This window comes from Cyprinodon variegatus, unplaced genomic scaffold (genome assembly GCF_000732505.1).
Source record: "Cyprinodon variegatus isolate N-32 unplaced genomic scaffold, C_variegatus-1.0 Scaffold234, whole genome shotgun sequence".
Lineage (NCBI taxonomy): Eukaryota > Metazoa > Chordata > Actinopteri > Cyprinodontiformes > Cyprinodontidae > Cyprinodon > Cyprinodon variegatus.
The window spans coordinates 557,270-577,551 of record NW_015150687.1 but is presented as its reverse complement, the minus strand read 5'-3'; the positions used below and the strand labels follow the sequence as shown (position 1 = coordinate 577,551).

Below are 20,282 nucleotides of genomic sequence, written 5' to 3'. Positions count from 1 at the left end.
TATATATATATATATATATATATATATATATATATATATATATATATATATATATATATATATATTTTATAAATTGTTTAAGTTGCCTCTTTCTCTCAGCAGGGCTCAGACCCCATGTGTGAAGACTGTGATGGCTCTTGTCAGGAGTGCCGGGGACCCGGTCCGTACAATTGCACCTCCTGTTCTGCTCAGGGGATCTTAGAAGCCAGTGGGCGTTGTCTACCGTGTTGCCGTTATGATGAGGAATGGAAAGTGATTGAAACCCTACAGGAGGATTGCTGCAACTGCACTGAGACTCGAGGTTAGCTACAGAAAACTGATGCTGATTGAAAATGGCTAAACAGGTAGAATCATGACAGACAGATATAATCAACAGATAAACTATTAAAACTATTAATATGACTAATTATTTGTTTATTTTATCCTAAAATACTTCTTCAAATAAATAAAGCTTCAATCAGTAGGAGCTCAGTGTTTGGAAAATAGTTGTTTGTCATGTTGCAACCCAGACTGCAGTGCTGCTGGACAGAGAAAAAATGATGGATGAAATTGAAATATTGCTACTAAAATGAATTCCTAAACGCTGTAATAAATATCTTAAGCCTTGTAAAAAGATAACACTACATTCCTCCCTATCCAGTGAAACACAGTGGTGGCAGCATAGTGCGTCTTTAGATTGAAAAGGTCAGGAAGTTTTGAGGATATTTTGCAGAACACTTTTATTTTGTTCTTTGTTTTTATGAAAATAAAATCTTACTTTCCTGTTGCGATGTTTAAAATGTATTATTTAATATAATGTATTTTCCTGATCTGAATCCTGTTTCATGTACAGCTGTAGAATCTTTTCTTATTTTAGTTCTCCCTCAAGCAATGATAAAACAACTGATATTGGGGAGTTAAAATGGCACAGTGTCCTTTGAATTTTGCTATCATGTAAACACACCATCATACTTCCATTTATAATTCAGGAGTACATCTGTAGTTGATTTCTTGCTTTTTTTTTCAGGACATTGCATCCTCAGCACGAACTTGGCATTCACAAATGAAGAGGCAGAGGAATCTAAAGGGAACCTAACCATCTTCATCATTGCCTCCATCCTGCTTGTCCTGGGACTTGTCGGCGTCGTCTTCCTCATCAGACACTCCCGGTCAAAAAGTGGGCCATCAGACCTGCCACCCCGTGGGTATAAAAAGCTTGGTTCTGGTGGGGGTTTTGGAGGCGGCAGCATATATCGCGGCAACACCTCTTCCTCTTCTACCTCTTACGGTGGCCCCTCTGGAGGCCGATTCCAAGAAGCAGAGCTGGTGGACATCGGCACACGTCACTCAGGGAATAAGGATGATGACGACGATGACGATGATGAGGACATTGTTTACATGGGCCAGGATGGCACAGTGTACAGGAAGTTTCGTTATGGACAGCTGGGTGATGACAATGAAGATGATCTAGAGTATGATGATGAGAGTTACAGATTCAGATAAAAGAGCAAAAATGGAGCACTCCTCTGTTTTCTTGTAACTTTTCTGCCTTCCTGTTTTCTCCTCTGTAATGTTATTCTTGCTCTGCCCTGAGGGACAGATCTATTTATCTTCACTGAATGAGCTCAGTCAAATGAGATTTGAGAAGCTATTTATAATAAGCAGCATTTTATGACTTCTATCCATTCAAAAAATGAAATGTGTTGCAAACATAAATCCATACTTCCCATGCTTAATTTCTGTGATACTGCATGTGGCTGTCACCCATCTACATAGGTTGTTTGGCATTTATCTATTAAAGTTTACAAATTTTAAGGCAGACGCCAAACAGTCATTTGGTAACAGTATTTTACCTTGTTTTTATTAGATATAGAGCATTGTTAACAGTAATGATAGCAATTACAGAATGTCAAAAGAATTATTCCTAACAGCAAAGATGATTTCCACTGTCCTTTAAGGCTTGGTCCATTGATTCCATTTTTAACTCATCTTGTGTAGTTTTTTTTTGTTGTTGTTTGTTTGTTTTGGTGACACTATTTCGCTTTATTTGCAGTAATCATAGAGGAACAGGACAAAAACAGAAGACATTGTAAAACATGCAGTAAAGGTTCCAATATTGGGAACAAAACTCAAAACTGTCTCCGTCTAAGACCTATGAAACATGAAAATTGTTCAAATTATACAATAAAATGGAACGAATATTTACCATAAAGTTATTGTGCTTCTGATCGTTGATAAAGGTCTTCATTGTGAATTTAATGGAAAAAAGGGTACTGCAGGATTAGTACTATATATATGAAATTATATAAATCTTTTCTATTTTAAATTTGAAGAATCAAAACAGAATCAGTAGAGATCATTTTAATCCACTAATTAAAGTCATCATGCATTTCATAATCTTAGGTGGTCCAAGTGCTGAAAACAAAAAATTTTGTTTGTTACAAATAAACTGATGGTTTGATGAAGCTCGGACTGTGTTTTAAAGTATTTCAGCCAATTTAGACTTATATTGTTTGCATTCATTTATTCTTTCATACTTGAAAAGACCAAGTTTAGCAGAGATACTTTGCTGCTCTTGTGCTCAAAATCTGATAAAACAAAGTCTTTAAAATTATTTTGGGGGCTTCGTGACTGCTTATATATATATGTTGTTGGTCAACCCAAATTCAAAGATCTTGATGAGTCAATGAATCAGCAGGGCCAACTACAGATGGCCATAACAAATTAGTCTCTGACAAATAAATTGTTTTCATACGCGGCTGCAAATATTAGCTTGAACTTAAATCTGTGGCTCAGTCACTTGCTGACAACATCATCTTGTTGCCAGAACGTTGCATTTTCAATGCGTGATCTAGTGTCCTAAGATCCCTTTGTACCCTTCCTATAGATATTTCAACTTCTTTTTTATTATTATTTTAGTCATCTTTATAACTGTTCCTGACTCAGTAAAAAATCCTAATATTAACCTTATGTAATAATGTCCAATATAAAACCAGAGAAATCTTCAATTGCCACCAAGAAAATATAAAGTTGTAATTCATCATTTCAACATAATGTGATATTTGTGCGATTTATTTTGTAATTGAATGGGTGTTTACAGTACAATTACTGAATTGTCTCTCTTTCACCTTTATCTTAGAATAACAGTGGATTATTAGATTATGGAAAATGGCCTTAAAGACAAGAAAAAGCTACAAAAAATATAAAAAAAAAAACGCTTGATTTAATTATGTTCCCCAGAATAGAAATTATTATGTTCCCTTTAATGATTTAGACATTAATACTAAAAAGAAAGCATGCATTATTTTTGTCCATGTTTTGCAAAAACCTTTTAAAGTTTTGAAAAAAGTGAGTTGGTTGGATCTGTGTTTTGAAGTTCTGAGTATCTGGGATTAAATTAAAATGACTTCAGAACCTGTTAATAACCAGGTCACTTATGCCTTAACAGCTTGGACCTTAAGAAGGGTCTTCTCTGTCCTTATATGTATTATATAAATTGTATATTTACTATGCATTTTATTTTTAAGAAAAAGTAAAACATTGAATTTTTTTTTTCCTAGTGCTTTTCCCTAGGAAAGTTCCACTAGTGCTTGTAATGTCAGTAGATTTTGTTTCATTGCTCATGTTCTGTCTTGTGCTGTTTGTTAATCGTTTGTCATTATAATTTTAATTTAGATAAATGCTTTTGAAACAAGGTGGCTGATAGGTAGATACAAAAGCAAACTCAACAGAAAAAACATTTCAAAGGAAAACATCACAAAATACTAAAAGAAAAATGCCCTGCAAAAACCAAAAACCAACAGCTAGTCGAAATAGCTGCAATCTTGCTTCACAAAATTGTAACGGTAATGCTCATGACCACTAGGGGGAGATAAACACTAAGTCTTTGTGTTATGTCCTCAGTAAATGCATTGATTATTTGCCCAGAAGGTTGGACAGAACAAAGAAAATCAGTTTTTTATTCATGTCTTTTTTAAATACCTGGCTCTAATCTTTTACAGTGTTATACAGAAAAGCACCACGTCCCATGACATGGTGGTCAACTCCCCCTAGTGGTCAGGTGCACTTCCGTTTTGTGCCTCAAGTGTACAGCTTTTTCTAACCTGCAGTTCTTTTCAGTATTTGCAAAATTCTTTTCTCTCCATCTATAATTCGAATAAAATTACTTTTAATTTGATTTGTTACTAGTAGGTTTTCTCTTCACTCTCTTTGTTGCAATAGTACCAATATAATTCCTGCAGCAATTTTAGTTTTTTTTTATGCTCGCTTGTTTTCAGTTTGCACCATCCATGTGATTTCAGAAAATCTCCCGTTCTGAGCCACGCTTCACACCTGTTTGCACCTTTGCAAGGTGGCAGCATAGAAGTTAAATCCTCAAGACAAAGATGAGAACTGCATACATGCTTTGAATTGCTTTTATTGAATCAATAGACAGCAGTTTGTTCACTTTTTTCAGACTCATTAAGACACATAAGTTTGATCCATCAGTTATGTGATGTGGGACCATGCACTGATGTACAAATAGACACATGCATGTGGACACACTGATGGGATATTGTGCTTTACTGGAATCCCATCATTTAGATTGACTGAGGTTTTACGTGAGAAGCCAGCATTTGCTAAAGGTACGTTTCCCAGTTTGTTTCACCCAAAACACACACACACACACACATCCCACACACACACACACACACACACACACACACATACACACACTTGGAGAAAAAAGGCTTGAAATGCATCCTGCCAAACATCAGTGACAGTTTGATTTCATATTTACTCACTCCTGCTTGGCTCCCACATAAACACAATAAAGTTTAAATATCTATTTATATCTATTTATTTATTTCATACAATAAGGACAATATATAACATTAGGTTACCTAATTGCAGGTCTGTTCTAAATTATGGCACAAGTTTTTTTTTGTTTGTTTTTTTGCCATCCTCTGGTCCTTTTTCATGTAAAACAGCTGACATAAAAATGTACCTCTCACTCTGAGTAAACACATAAGGTGTTGTGTTATTGCTGCGCTGCATTTCATGCACCTAAATAAAATACAGTTTCTAAAATTGAATTCTGGAGGATCACTGTTTTGTGTAATTGCATTTATTTTTTTTAACCACAAACAACATCAGTGCTACTCTGCTGATGCTTGCAAGCATCACACACTTGACTATAAGGGTTGTTTCAGCTGCAGTTTTACAGTGCAGCAGATGCTACGGTTAAAATTGATCAGAGTTTTAACAGGTTCTACAGTAGGTTGTGTTTAAATGAAACTGCTGTGTCTTAGAGAAGAAAAAAAAAACACTGATGCACATACACACACACACAGGCAGCACTTTTCAAGCTTGACCCGTTCGTTGCCGTTACTTCTTGAGGTGTCCCATTAATTCAGGATGCTGTGGTTTATGAGCTGCTGGCACCAGCTTGGTCTTGTCTGCTGAGAGGTTGGAAAAAAGACACACACAAAAAAAAGGTAGACCAGTTAGGATGGGTGTGTTTATGTCTTGATGCCACTCTGTGGACATATGGCCATTTGTCTTTTATATGTGAACTTTAACATCTTTGAGGACTTACTCTGTTCTGCTGGCTGCTGCCATCTCGGTCCCCTGCAGGAAACTATTTATTCTTGACAGAAGAAACAAATGGAGACATTGTTAGAGGACGATTTACTGTTGTAATATGCTTCCATGCAGGGAATTTGAAGGCTTGTGCAATTTATGATTTGCAGCACAATTAGGCTGCGAGTGATTAGTGTTTGAAGTCTGCATCTTTTGGTTATACAGTTATTATTGGTGTTATAAATCTATATGGAATAAAGACTGCTTCATTTATTTTACTGTAAGGATAAATTAGATGAGAGCAAAACATTTAGCATCCTTAGCAACTCTTGTATTTTTTTTTCAATCTAATTGTAAACACAGCCAAATAAAACTGGTCCTCATCCAAGAAAGGAGCTGATCTAATCAATGCACACTCAAGCCAAGGATAAAAACCAAGAAAGAGACCATCGCCTCCACAGAGGAGGGTTATGAGATGCATGACAGACAATGCTTACTTTGAGTTTTCTGCTGCTTCTTTCAGTTCTTTGTCAAGTCTAGAGGTGGAAGTTCAAAAAACAAGTTGAATACGAAGCCATTAGTACAAATCAGGTTTGCAGTGGATGCTCATGGTGCAACACTCAAGGGCTAAGAGGGACTCACTTAATGATGCACTCTGGGATCTGGATGCTGTCCATTGGGATTAACTCCCGCAGTTCATCTAAACTGTTCACATACTTGATCTTGCTGCTGAACTTGGCGCTGAAGCAGGAGAAATATGTCCACATTTACTGAAGTGCAATGATAAAATGCATGCTCCTATCAGGGCAAATTTTAAGATGTGTAACCAAAAAACATGAAGCACTCACTTAAAGGAGCCAAGGACACATTTGGGTTACACATCTTATATCCGAATATGATAACAAAATAAATAATGTTCATATAAAAACTACAAACACTTTAATTTATTCGAAACTTCGTTATAATATTACCATACCTGACTAAAATAAAGGAATAAATAATTGGGAAACAATAGCTGGCTAGTCGACAATGTTCATTAGTGACAGTTAAAAAACTTTACTGATTACGTTCCAAAGACAATGCTAAGGAATTGGGAATCCATTGTTGCCTTTCTTGGTGGTATTGTTAATATTTGATGCATAATTAAATAGCCTTTTTTTTTTTAAGAAAAAGGTCAAGTTAAAACAAGATTTTCTATGGGAAATGGCCTGTACTTATACAATGCTTTTTTCAAGTCAGGAGACTTGAACAAAGCACTTTTCACTATACTTAGTCTTTTGTAAATAAAAACCTTTAAGTGGGGTATAAAAAAAAAATTTTCTTTAGGTGAGCATTTCTATATAAATTGTTTTATATATAAATTCTCACCTAAAGAAAAATAATTTTTTTTGTTATTTATGGTCATATATAATATCAAAATCTTCAGAATCTTCAGAAATATAATGCATTTTCACTAACTGTAAGCTGAAACACTTCCAAATTAACAGAGATGAATATATGGTACATAAGTCTATAAATAAAAATAATAAACTTTAATTGTTTTAGATCAATGTATCCATCAGAATAAGAAGTCATACCTAATGTTTTCTACTACCAATGTTTTAAAGCTACCTTAGCTGGTACTGTCTAAATTCTGGAATTCTATTATCCAAAAAGATCAACTTATCAAAACATTCTCAATTTATTGGTTTTTATTATCAGCAAATTTAGATTATTCAATATGGCTATTGATAAAGATATAAGATGCTTCTACTGGCAACAGAGGACTAACCCAAATTAGAATCTGGAGTTATACAAACATTTTGAATCTTGAATTAAAAATACCGACAGTAGACTTTTTTGTTTGTTTTGTTCGTTGCATGTTTATAAATGTTAGAAATAAGCAAAACAGTACACAAGTAGGATCTTCTAACTTCTTTAGCAATGTAACAATATAACATTTCATAAGAGCTATGACATAATTATAAAATATTTCTCCTTCACAAACTTAAAATTAAATACATTTTGCAAATATTAAAAAAGCACATTCAACCAGAGAGCTCATGTGTTAATCTCTTACCTGATGAAGGGCTTAGTAATGGCAAGAACAGTCCTGATAAACCATGATGGATGGACAATAATGAAGGATTTCAAATTCTTCCTGAGCCTAAACACAAATTAGTGTACCACATATTAGGCAAGGTGATCAAGAAGTGCATTTCCACCTTAAATTCTTCAAATTGTGTAGAGCAATTTGTAGATTGAACAAAGTTATGCAAGGCTATCCTTAAGTCTCTCAGATAAGAAATCGATTCTGGATATAGTCCGACTGCAGATGGAAGTTTACAGGACGCACCTTCTGTCAATCATCTGATAGCACTTTTTTAGCCAACCAAGACCAGGCATTCTTCTGTGGGGCGTGGCTCCATTCAGGTAAACGATCATATAGTCCTCTGCCACCATCAGCTCCAGTGTGCTGATGACATAGCTGAAACATAAATATTACATGGCTGTCAATTAAAGGTATAGTGGAGGATTTCTGCAAATTTTTTAAAAGACCCCACCTTTCCACTTAAAAAAAAAAAAATGCACAACCCTTTACGTACTCTGGAGAGGAAACGCCTATTAAATGCGTGCGAGAGCATGCACGAGTCCATTTCTCCTTGTGCACTCTCTGTTTAAAATTTGCCGTTTGCATCACTCATACAAGGTTACTTTCCAAAAGAAGATGCAATTTTTCCACTGTCAGACTTAATACAGATAAGAAAATGGGGAAGAGCATGTACGACGGCCTTACATAAACATATCGCCAGAATGATTGACAATTAGGAGGAACACTTATTTAGATGATCCATCCTCTGCCTGACAGTTGTTATTCTGATTCTATTTTCTGTTGTTGGTATTATGACCCCTTTGGATTGAGGCAAGTATGAAAATCCCGAAATGCATAATTCTTAAATATAGATTGAAATATTTAACATTAAATACAGATTCTGGAAAACACAGAATCTGTATTAAATAAAAGAAAATGGCCAGTCTGTTTGGCACAGACTGGGCATTTATTTACTTAATTTATAAAGAAAAAGATGTGAAAAGAAGAGGTTACTCACAAGGCATTTATTAAAGCAAGTACCACTATTTTCCACTAATGGACCACTTCTGTCTAACTGTTTAAAAAGGAAAAAAGAAGCATTTAAATATGGGAATATATACTAAAATAAGAGATTTAAAAATCTGTAGCATATATTTGTAGTCAGTGTGATAAAGGAGTTTTTTTGGTATAAAAAAAAAACAAGAAAATTTAAGTTCAGCGTGTCATTATCCATTAACACCGAATGTGGAAAGATTGTGTAATCGAGAAGCAACTGTTGCTATGAATACGAATACAATTATATGTGGAAATAGAAGACAAGTCTTACAGTATATCTGAAACCTCAACTCCAAGGATGTTGAAATTTCTCTCCTCTGATGTCAGAGGAAAATAGCGCAAGTGTCGCTTCCTGAGCTGTTGCATTTACATTTTTTCATCTTTCCTTCTTCACATCAATCTCAGAGACTCAATGGTAAGGTTACTTCTCTGAAATCAAATCCCAGACTAAAATTATAGAAATGTTATCACTCTCTGTCCTCATTTCTGTGTCCATCTCCTCTTTTCCCAGCCAGGCAGTCATGCTTTGAAAATAAAGTTGCAAAAGTCGTCAGCGAGTTTTCTCAGTAACTTCTTCAACTTGCTGGACTTTGGTCTTAGTCCTACTTGACACCCTCACAGTCCAACGCTGCCAATTGACTTTGTTTTGTGACTGCTTAGATCATCTCCCACTGACACACAGCTTTTCACAAAGCTATGGTAGCTGCTGCTCACAAGGAATCAGACTTTAAGCCATCTGGCATCGGAAACTGCAGACTCTACTTTTTACCTTCTCTCATTTCTGTCCAAAACTCTCAAAACATGCCAGCTTTTTGAAAGTCTGCAACAGAAAAGCCTGTGGGATCTAAACAGCACAGTGAAAGCATGAAAGGCCATTTAGACAGAACAATGGTGGAATCACAAACCCAAGCAAGTCTCTGCAAGCAAACTTAAACTTGATTCAGATTTTCATTCCCAGTGGTAGCACGGCTGCCTTGCAGCAAGGAGGTTGTGGGTTCAATTCCCGTCCTGGGCTCTTTCTGCATGGGGTTTGCATGTTCTCCCTGAGCATGCGTGGGGATTCTCCAGGCATTCCAGCTTCCTCCCACAATCCAAAAACATGACTGTTGGGTTAATTGGCTTCTCAAAACTCTCTTAAGATGTGTGTGTAAATGGCTGATTGTTCTGTTTGTCTCTGTGTTGCCCTGCGATGGACTGGCAACTGATCCAGGGTGTACCTGCCTCTCGGCTGGAGATAAGCCCCAGCACCCCTCGCGACCCCACTTGGGATAAAGTGTGTCAGAAAATTGATGGATGGATAACAAACTATTAATTTTCACTGGTGGTGCTGGGTATATCAGATTCTTTTTACACAATTAAATATATCTGTGGTCAGTCACGAGAATGTCAAGCAGAGACTGCAATAGTTATCTGTGTAGTTAGGGATAACCTATTTATTTTATCTTAAATTAAAAAAACATACCTGGACAAGTATAGAAAAATGATTAGTTACAATTTTTATCCAACCTATAAATATTTTAGCATTGGTACATGTATTTTGGTTTTGAAAAAGATTATTAGGAGGCTCAATAGGGAATTTAATTTGCATTTTATAGCAGATTAAAGGGAGCTGATGAAATGCTTTGTGGCATGGTTTTAAATAATCATCTGATCCTGAATGTGAACAAAACAAGAGTTATGATTGTAGATCTGAGAAATGACAGAAACAAGTTCAATCCGTTTAACATAATTGAAGAAGAGCGGTTGGTGGAAGAGTTGGGAATGCGGAGCCAACAGTGTCATCCCCAACAGCCCCTAAACACTATGCCTAAGCACTAACCCTCTGTTTGCACATTCTCATGGAGGGTCAGCCACATAAGAGCTCTCTAAAACCCTGTAGTGGGTCGGGCAAGCAGACCATTCAGCCTTTAAATAGCAAGTCCGCATCAGTGCAGGCTCGCTGGAATTGGGCAGTGAGTATAACAGTGACCTAACAGCCAATGAAACACCTCTTTTTACCTAAGTATTAGTTCAGCTGGTTAGCTGCATCTTTGTCACATTGACAAAAAAATCAGAAGTTAGGAAAAAGAAAGTACGTCATTAACTCCAAAATGAACGTAAAAGAGCTAAATCCATGCACATGGGGTATCATTGCATTACCACAGAAAGAACTTCTTTCCTTTTCCATGTGAGGGAAGAGGATGTCCCATTCTCATTCATACACCCTTACCTTCAATCAAGTCACCTTCCACAGCTGTGAGTGTGACTTCATAGGGAGTGACACTATATGGTTAAGGGATACTGCATAGGGGGCATTTTGAGATTGGGCTAACAAGTCATCTTCATGCTAGAATGAAATTCACTGTGCAGATTGAACTCCCCTGGTTCAGCGGCTGTGCAGAATACATACATGCAATAGAGATGACTTGTTGACCTCACATCACCCATCTCTGTAACATGGACAACAAACTTGACTAGAGAAGTAAGTGCGAAGCCGTCTACGACCCTGGTCCTTCTTTTCCCAGGTCCTCAAGGCTCACTGTCCTACATGTAGATATTTCCCTGCTTTAATACACCTGACCTGAATAAAAAAGATCAAATGCTGCTTATGCAGCTGCTGAGAAGCTAATGCAATTATTTGAATCAGGTGTGCTTGAGTAGAGACACATCTGAAACATGAAGGACAGTGGGCCATTAGGACCAGGTTTAAACAACCCTGATATACAACAATCCCTAAAAGAAGCTGATGAGTTACTGTGACAATTAAGTTCCCCTTTGGGATAATAAAGTACTTTTGAAATGAATTGAATTGAACAATGTGAATGATTATGATCTCAACAAATTATGTAAAATCTAATAGAGCTTACAATTAACATTTCATTATGTCATTGTAAACAATTTTGTGTCTACACAATTTGCAAACTGTCTCTACTTCTGAGGATGATTCAATGTTTGTTAATAGTACAGAAAACAATAATTATTGTTGGAGGTCAGTGTGAGATGAGAAGCAGCAAGGCTTTGTTAGTCATTGTGGTTTACTCACAGGAAGAGGTTCTCCATTATTTCATGGTAGTCCTCTCGGGCACTGTCTGGTAGAAAACATGCAGCAAAGACTATGATGGCATTCACCCCATTGCCATAGTAACCTGATCAAAACACAAAAAGGAAAGTAATGAGAGTCAACTTCAGTGTTCCTTTGTTTGGGAAAATTTAATTGCCCTGCTATTTTCTGCGTTTTTGTTCTATTTATCTGCCATTCTTAGATTCTTTTGTCAGATTCTTTGTCCCATTTCCTCTTTCTCTGCTCATCAGATTATTGTAATTTCCTTTTTTTATTCACCATCCCATTTATCAGCAGATTTGGTGACACACAGACAGAGGAGCTTTTCTTCAGATGACAGAGCTTCTGATATTGACTTTTCCGTGACAGACATCTCTGTTTACATGGAACAGCTGTGTTGCCTCCTGTAATGAGCAAAGCAGGAGAAGGCCTCGTCTGCTGTCTGTAAAGGTCACATTTGCATGGTGTCCATCCACACTCTAAAGCTTATATGTCATAAGCTTTTTTTTCTTTATTTCTCTAAAGTTTGAGACGTTTTAATGGATACAGCTACATATAAAGGCATGTAAGAATGATGATGTGGGGATAATAGTGGAAAACTAACTGAAACGACACATACTTACAAAGAAAAGTCTAAAAACTCATGATGTGCTTGTTTTTAGAAAAATCTGATACTCCTAAATAACACCAGTTATTAAAACCAGTAATGGCCCAAAAGTCACCTAGTTAGTCATCCAATTAGTAAATATGGGGAAAAATGGTTCCAGCAACCATTGACTTAGGTGAACATTATTTGGGCAAAAAAAAAAAATGGATTATTTAGCTTCTTTCCTATACAGTAGTTACTCTGTACTATAAATTCTAAGAAGCAGTAGTACTGTGGAAAAATTGTCTTAATAGACCCAAATATTGATCCGAAATATGTTTCACCACTTTTTACAAGGGCTTCTGAATTTCAGAGTTTTTTTTTTTATTATCTTCCCTCTTGTATCTGAGCTTTTGAGAAGAGTGGGGATTTTGTTTTTGTAGCCACTTAGAAACTATCTATAAATCATTTAGTTTCTAACCAAAGAATCTTGCCATGGATGGATCAGCCGGTGGATAATGTCTCTCTCAGGTCCTGTTTGAAGCCTTTGATGGATTTATCCCTCCTATCTTTTAAGGACTTGACTCTCAGATGCACTTCATCTGCTGTAGATAATTTTTAATCCTGATATTAGATTTTCTTCTCCAGTTATCATCAGGCTTTTTCAAAAACTTTCAAAGATACATTTCATACACAACCAAAGTCTGTTGGATTTTTTTTTGTTTGAAGTTCTGAGTCACCTTGAATCTCATACATAAAATATACTTATTTTCTAAATTGTTTTTGTATGTCCATACTACATTTGTTCATCTACTTAAAAAGCACTTTTCATGATTAGACGATTAAGTTTTCATTTTGAAGAAAGTCTGTCTCCTATGAATCAAATGTTATATAAAAGTTTGGTTGAGAGAATATTTAGACCTTAATACATTTGATCCAATTACTATGAATTTTAATCACAGCTTATTGATAACTATGAATTTATAAAATGCTTAATTTGTTAAGAGTAAAAAAAATGACAGAAACCTTACCATTAGACATTGAACAAAAAACCTATATTAAAGAACACAATCAGATTTTAACCAAGTCATTCTCAGCTTGATGAATTAGGCCAGATTCTCCTTTGCTGCTGGTTTAAGTTCTCTCTCTTTATATCAGCTCAGAAGGCTGTTGAAGAGTAGAGAGGACTTTTGGCAGATAACAGAGGTAATTAAATAAATATAGAACATAAAATTATTATAAATATATAGCAAATTGCATTATTTTGTTATTTAAATTTTTAACCTCTAATGTGAGATTTTCTATAGGATAAACTAAAAGAAAACTGGGTTAGTAACATTAATCTCTTGAAAAGCGGTATAATTTATCATAAAATGTAAAGACAGCTTAAAAGAACAACTCCTTAATTTGATGTCTTCTGCACAATAATGAAACTTTTTTTCTCATGGACTGAGAAAAAAGGGGGAGTCGCATTCAAACTTTAGTTTAGCATTTAAACTTAAACTTAAATTTAATCATAGAAAGAAGAGCGTACACCATAAAGGACAATTTTATGTTTTCTATACAACTTTAGAGAAGCACTTAGATTTTTTTTAAATGTTTCCCAGTTCTAATCCATCACAGTTTAATTAATAATATAATATGACATTTATGATTTGTGGATATGCACACCTGAGGCTAAATGGAAATAATTTCACAAAGGAGAAAGGGTCACTTTTGAAAAAGGACCTGAGAACTTGCTCTTTAAAGAACGTGTGCTTATTGTCTAATATTGACTGATCTAATAGGATTTTTTCTTATAAGTTTTTGGTGATTTGAAAACAGCAAATAAACATCCTCACCTCCATGAGACACCACTTTCATGTAGGGCTCGATAACCTTCATGTTGATTCGGTGCTCCTGCTCCCCGATAACAACAGTCCTCCATAACTTGACATCACGCCTTTCTTCCTCAGCACTGTATGTTGGAATAGTATTGTAGGTATCGCTTGTCCCACTTTTATTGGCTGTAACGGGATCTTGTTCTGACAAAAGACCAAAACTACCATTACATCACAACATATTTGTATGATTTGTGGTCAAACTCACAATAGTTGTTCAGTATGCACATCAGTAAGATCTTTAACTAGAGCAGCCAAAATGAAACAATCCTAAATCTAGGTCAATTCTACTTTCTCCAATCTAATAAATTCATTTATTAACCCCAAAGAAAATTAAGATGTAAATTATAGCTTACACATAAACATAAAAATAGTTAAAACAGCAAAAAATTAGTTTAACAGTAAATATTACTACAGCATTAGTTAATTTAAGTGTTAATTGAGCCTATTTAGTTATTATTTGGGGTTATGATGTCATCAAACCACAGTGTTTAATTTTTCCCTGCTGTGACCCACCTTCCCAGTCTAACTCATGGTCTGTGTAGTCGAGATAATCTCCCTCGTCTGGAGTGTCGAGTTCATCTACGTTAATGTCCAGATCATCAGGAGTCTCTCCAAGGTCATCTTCACTGTGGTCCAGTGACAAGCTGATCCGTGGTGCAGATAGTTTTTTCCTTGCACCTCCTTGCAGAGGTAAAGATGTAGGAGGAGCTAGAATAAAAAAAAAAAATGCTGAAACAATTTATCATTTTGAACAACATTGATGTTTTAGAAGCATAGGATGCTTAGTTTACACCCACCTGGTCTCCCATCATCACCTTCTGAAGTCATTTTACTGTTCGAGGCCAGGTCAATCCCTAGGGGGACCTGTAAGAAAAAAACATTACACGTTTAACATATTTTTGTGGTGAAAAACACCAAACTCAGGAATCTGTGCACAAAATCCTTCAACATCTTTACAACTCTTTACAGTAAAGCCTTGTAAAGCAGGTGTTTTTAAGCAGTATTTATAACCTCTTATTAGTTTTAGAGACTGACTTAACCTGAGAGACGCACGTGTGGAGAAAAAGCAGCAATTAGCAAGTTGTATTGACAGGAGAAAATATGTCCTTAGTTCTCTGACCACAGCAGAAGACATTAGGGCTGAATGCTGTCGATTTGTCTCTAACTGTAAGTTAAAGAAATCTTTTTCCTTGAAGTTTGAAACAGGTGGTGAAATGGAAGCTAAAACATGAGGGGAGCTTTGGGCAGTACGTATAGTGGATAGAAGTGGCATAGGAGGGTTGCAGTTCAGATGTAAAGTGAGCCTATCCTTAAGTCTGGCGCCTTAAGAACAATGTCCTGAATGATGATTGGCTGATGTAAAGACATGTAGCTGCGCAGATGAACTGTAGCAGAAGTGCATGATGCAGTGATTGGTGGCAGGTAACATCCCTCCAGTTAAAATGTGGTCCTAGGCTAATTTAAACTGGGCCTGTTTTCAAATTAAAATCTCCCCCAGCTGCATCTGAATGTTTTAATGTGGCAAAGCCCATAGCTCACTAACATAGCGGCTTTGCCTGGTGCAAAACTGGCTTTCAAAATGCGTATCAACCAATAAGCTGTGTGACTTGAAGTAAGCACATAGCTAATTACTTATGCAGACAAGATCAGACGAAAGGCAGTTGCAATTGTCCATTTACATTCATGTGCTGCACCATGGTCAAAACAGGGAAAAAACTCAAGTAAACCCAAATTTAAACTGTCTTTTTGTTTTTTGTTTCCGAAGTAACAGCCTGCTTGTAGTGTGATCACAAAATTACTGTCCTTGTAATCAAGCAGCCGTCAATTATTACAATAATCAGAGGGAAAACCTGAACCTGAGCAGTGTTAGTAGACCAAGAGCAGCTGTAGGTAGAAGCCTTGTTTCACATTTTTTTAAATTTAGTGATACGCAAAACAATCACTTCCAAGTGTTCCCGCGCTTTGTGACGTGGGGGGCATTCTTCCAGCCTGCAGAGCATACTGGGATTTCTAGCCGCATCCCCAACCTACGCAACAAACCTTTCCACAATTTGAAGCTTGCAGTATTTGTTGATTTAAAAAAAAATATATTAAAAAGAAATCCATTACTTTGACACAAATCAGCAGTACATTCATGTAGCTGGAGGTATTTTCGGTTGATTGAAGGAAATAAATGATCACATATCTACTGTAATGTCTACCTGGATCTAATAAGGTATTCAGTTATTAGCTGAAGCAGTGCTGTATAATAACAGCAGTACTCTGAACAGTCCTTTACTACACAAGGAAACAAAGATTGGACCCGACAAGCTACACTTAGAGAATCCAAGGGGAAGCTGTAAGACTTTATTTTCAGATAAAAAGAAATTACAGGTGGTGCTAGCCATTTGGGGGCCCCGAGCATAAATACTCTGCTAAGGTGCATTCAGTCTGAGCATCGTGTCAGTAGTAGTTTACATGCTTACATGGGAGTTCACTCTAATTACATGACCTGGACCGAGTCATGCAATTGGAGCAGCTTCAGCGGCAAGAAGCTGACAAACCACCCATGTGAAGAAAAACTCAGCAAATAGACTGAATGGTAAGTGATTCTTAAGTGCAGGTTTCCTTCTAATTCTACCCACAGAAAGTACTAGTACTAGTTCTGGTGAATGGCAGCGACAGACTGGGGTTTGTGCTGGAGGTAAGGGAGGATGAAAAACAGTCCCTCTAGGGCTTAATTTAAATGACTTTTTCAAAAGCCACCTAATATGTATTTAGACTATTCCTTCCTTTGTCAACATTATTTAGTTTATGTTCCCTTTTAACTGAAAAATGCTTTGCCTCACCTGCACTTCTTTATCCTAATACAGAACTACAGCCAGTCCCTGATTGGTTTGCCCTGAAGCTGTTTCACAGAAAAGTTCAGTGTTTTGAACTTCAGCTTTTACCGCTTTGCTCTCTCCAATGCGGTGCTGCTGTTTTTTGACAACACCTCAGTTCTATCAAGTAGCAGCAGTTGAGAGGGGAGCAGTAAACAATGTCACTACCTAGAACTTACCGCTGGCAGCTGTTTGATTTGAATAGGGATAATATGTAAATCTACCAACCTCATTACAGACACCATGCTCTGTCTATATTTACTTTTAAAATAAAGACCCAAAATACAAATACGGAACAATTTAAGGATACAAATAAACTTACCTCATTGAAAGTTTCTCATAGACTAATACCTCAGGGGTTAGGTTTTGGTATGAACTGGTAATGGTTAGGTTTATCATCAGGGTCAGGGCATAAAAATAATTGAAGATTCAAAATAAAATAACTCAAAGGAAGTAATTAAGAGTAAACATATAGTCCTCACTACATATAGCAACACAATGAAGAGTGTGTCACAATATCCTTGTGGGGACATTCGATTGACCTTAACTCATATTGCATTCATTTTTATCACCTAACCCAGACCCTTACCCTAACCCTAACCATTACCAGCAGATATGTGAACCTTAACTTAAGAAAAACTCACCCAGCCCAACAGGTACTAGGGGTTAGGGTTATGGTTTGGGTCGCTGACCTATCCTAAACCTGAGACCCATACCCCATAATCCTTTTTTTTTTTTTACATACCTCCTACCCGACCATTCTAACTTACCCACAGCACACTCCACGTACAATCCACATGGAGCCCTAACCCTAAGTCTTTTAAAACTCCCTGTACACCATCTCCCATTATTAAACACCTACCCAGACCCCTTTAATTAACCATAAGGTCACAGAATACCCAATCTGTTCCTACACAGAGCCAAACCTCAGCCCTCCCCTCCATTAAACACTAGATATAACCAACAGCCAGATCCCTAGAAACTAAACTTAAGACTCTTAAAACCCAATCCACATCTTGACCCTCTTCTAAACCAGAGTGTGGCAGAGTGATACCAGCATGTGGAATGTTCTTACAATTTAAGGTTAGTGCAGTATGTTAACCAAACACTGACAACAAAAATACAGCAATTTATAAAACAAAACTGATCAAACCATTTCATGTATTTATTATATAAAATCATATATTCATTTAAACAGCACTGTGTGTAGCTTTATTAGCTAGGGATACATACAATCCTCTCTTTTATTTTGAAATTATAGATGTTGTGCACACTCATTTTTCTTTTAGTTAATTGTGATCAGTTGATCAGTAGAAGATGATCTACACATGTAAGTTTTCAGCCACACCTCAGTGCATATTGCTCCCTACCAGGTCAAAGGTTACAAGAAGTGATGGACAAGGGGTGGAGAAAGGAAATATTACAGTTGAAGTTAAAAGGTCCTTTTTTCCCTCTGAATATTCAATCTACACATACAGATTAGTAGATTGTAGACACCTGTACAGCAAATTAGTGGACACACCTTGTTTTAACGTGTCCCTTAGGTAACATTATTTTCTGTCTTTTTTAATGAGGGCCCTCATTGTTGGCAAGGCCTGTTTCACAAGTTTACTTTTTTAAATAATTGTGTTGAACCATAGTTGAAGAGTAATGTCTGACTTTCTTCATAAAGTATATCAAATATGATATGCATATATTATTACTTTTGTCAAATTTATTTCTGTGACCATTGGGCCTTTGTGTTTCCCTAAACAAAGGGTACCAATAATATTTGTCCAAGTGTGTATTTTTGCTCTTTGGTTTTGTCTTTGGATTAATTAACCATGCATATATATGTGCCTGGAGTCTGGCCAGCTGACAGCCTTAGCTGGACCCAGAACATAATATTAGGATATGTGCCTCCCACCCGTCGATCCTATTTTTTTTATGTTTTTATGACTGAGGTCACCACTCTGCATTTTAGATGCACAGCATTGAAACCCTGGTTCACGTCATGCAATAGGAGGAGTTTTAGCTGTGTAAAGTTGACAACCCACCCATGAGGGGGGCCCTTGATACCCACGCTCCCTTACTTCTAATTGGAAGAGGCTGGGATTGTATTTGGGGTGTGTGTGTGTTTTTATGTTGGGATGGGGGGCGGGGGATGGTTCTGGGCATCATCTTACATCATGACAAGCTCCCTGCCCTCCTTATTGCCTGAAGTGCTGATTCAAATCGAAAGACTACACGGTTGCCTGAACGCAGATTGTTTAGAGATGCAAATTCACAGAGAGTCACATGATGTTTGTTCATTCGCATGAAAAAGAGCCATGGTTGTTCCTCCTCAGCAGGCTTTCAGGGCAACTGTGAAAATGTGATTACATCAGCAGCTGAAACAGAAATGTGCTGAACGCTCTTGTGAAACCTGTATTGTTGACATAACTGCCTTAATGAGGAGTGTGGGTGTTTTCATCCACATGATGTCTACACACACATACATATACACACATTTACACAAATCTACAGTTAAATCAACCAACAAACACTGATATTTTGCTGAATATGATAGAAATTCATCCTCCTTGGAAGATGCTGCTTCAGATATACTTCCACATCACAGCACAGGATCACGGTGCTGATGACAGCAGCCCCTCCCTCCCTCTCGCTTCCTGTCTGCTGGCTGTGAGGAAAGGAGGAAAATAACAAAACGTACACCTCTTTTCTCCTCTTTTCTTTCCCCTTGAATAAAAGCCATCTACTCACCGCTGCTGGGGTTTGGGAATCTCTGTCCCACTGTCTCAGAGCATGGATGTACTGCCTTTTTTCCTGCTTCAAGCCTCTCGATGGAGATGCTCAGCTTATAAACAGCTCACAGCTTCCACCATTTTGTGATCACATGATCTGGGCCAGTACCAAATAAGGGCATCACCTGCTATATCAGCTCTCAACAGGGCTGCTTCCTAGGCTTCCTAAGGCGGTGCAACAGAATGGGTGTAAAAGAAGCATGCATCTGTATGCAATTATCTAAAATAATCTCAGTGTCTGTTTACTCTGTGGTGTTGTTACTATGTGTAATACAGTAATATCTTATGTGTGTAATGCAGTCTGAGCCTTTGTGCTTAAATGTGCAACAACTAGAACGTATTAGCCTTTGGCAAGTGAGATAACTAGAGAACAAACAAATGAGGACATGTCCTGTGCAGATATTAACAAAAACTCTGCAAGAAAAAACATGTCCATGCTCTCATATCTTGTCCACCCTCTA

The 20,282-nt window shown here is 36.9% G+C and overlaps 2 protein-coding genes across 4 annotated transcripts in view; one reads left to right on the top strand and one right to left on the bottom strand.

The window, feature by feature from the left end:
* The window catches only part of LOC107088991 (proprotein convertase subtilisin/kexin type 5-like), a 55,115-nt gene extending 52,949 nt beyond the window's left edge, over window positions 1–2,166 (top strand). Inside the window, exons 36-37 of one of the 2 annotated variants that reach the window (XM_015381491.1) lie at window positions 103–301; window positions 1,007–2,166. In XM_015381491.1, coding sequence (XP_015236977.1) covers window positions 103–301; window positions 1,007–1,482 — 675 coding nt within the window. In that variant the 3' untranslated portion in view covers window positions 1,483–2,166. Of the gene's footprint in view, window positions 1–99; window positions 302–1,006 lie in introns of both variants that reach the window. The other variant, XM_015381490.1, reaches the window with a different exon arrangement.
* A 2,267-nt stretch (window positions 2,167–4,433) lies between these two features.
* On the bottom strand, window positions 4,434–19,921 carry LOC107088952 (protein prune homolog 2-like). Of its 2 annotated transcripts, none has more exons than XM_015381425.1 (11): window positions 19,781–19,921; window positions 14,975–15,041; window positions 14,691–14,885; window positions 14,136–14,318; window positions 11,691–11,793; window positions 7,877–8,008; window positions 7,601–7,687; window positions 6,184–6,282; window positions 6,039–6,077; window positions 5,558–5,608; window positions 4,434–5,420 (listed from the first exon to the last, which is right to left on the bottom strand). In XM_015381425.1, the coding sequence occupies exons 2-11, from the start codon at window positions 15,003–15,005 to the stop codon at window positions 5,387–5,389; spliced, it is 954 nt and encodes a 317-aa protein (XP_015236911.1). In that variant the 5' UTR covers window positions 15,006–15,041; window positions 19,781–19,921; the 3' UTR covers window positions 4,434–5,386. The 2 variants fall into 2 exon arrangements, with proteins under 2 accessions (XP_015236911.1, XP_015236912.1); XM_015381426.1 differs by having other exon boundaries at window positions 4,434–5,417.
* Between the last annotated feature and the right edge of the window lie 361 nt (window positions 19,922–20,282).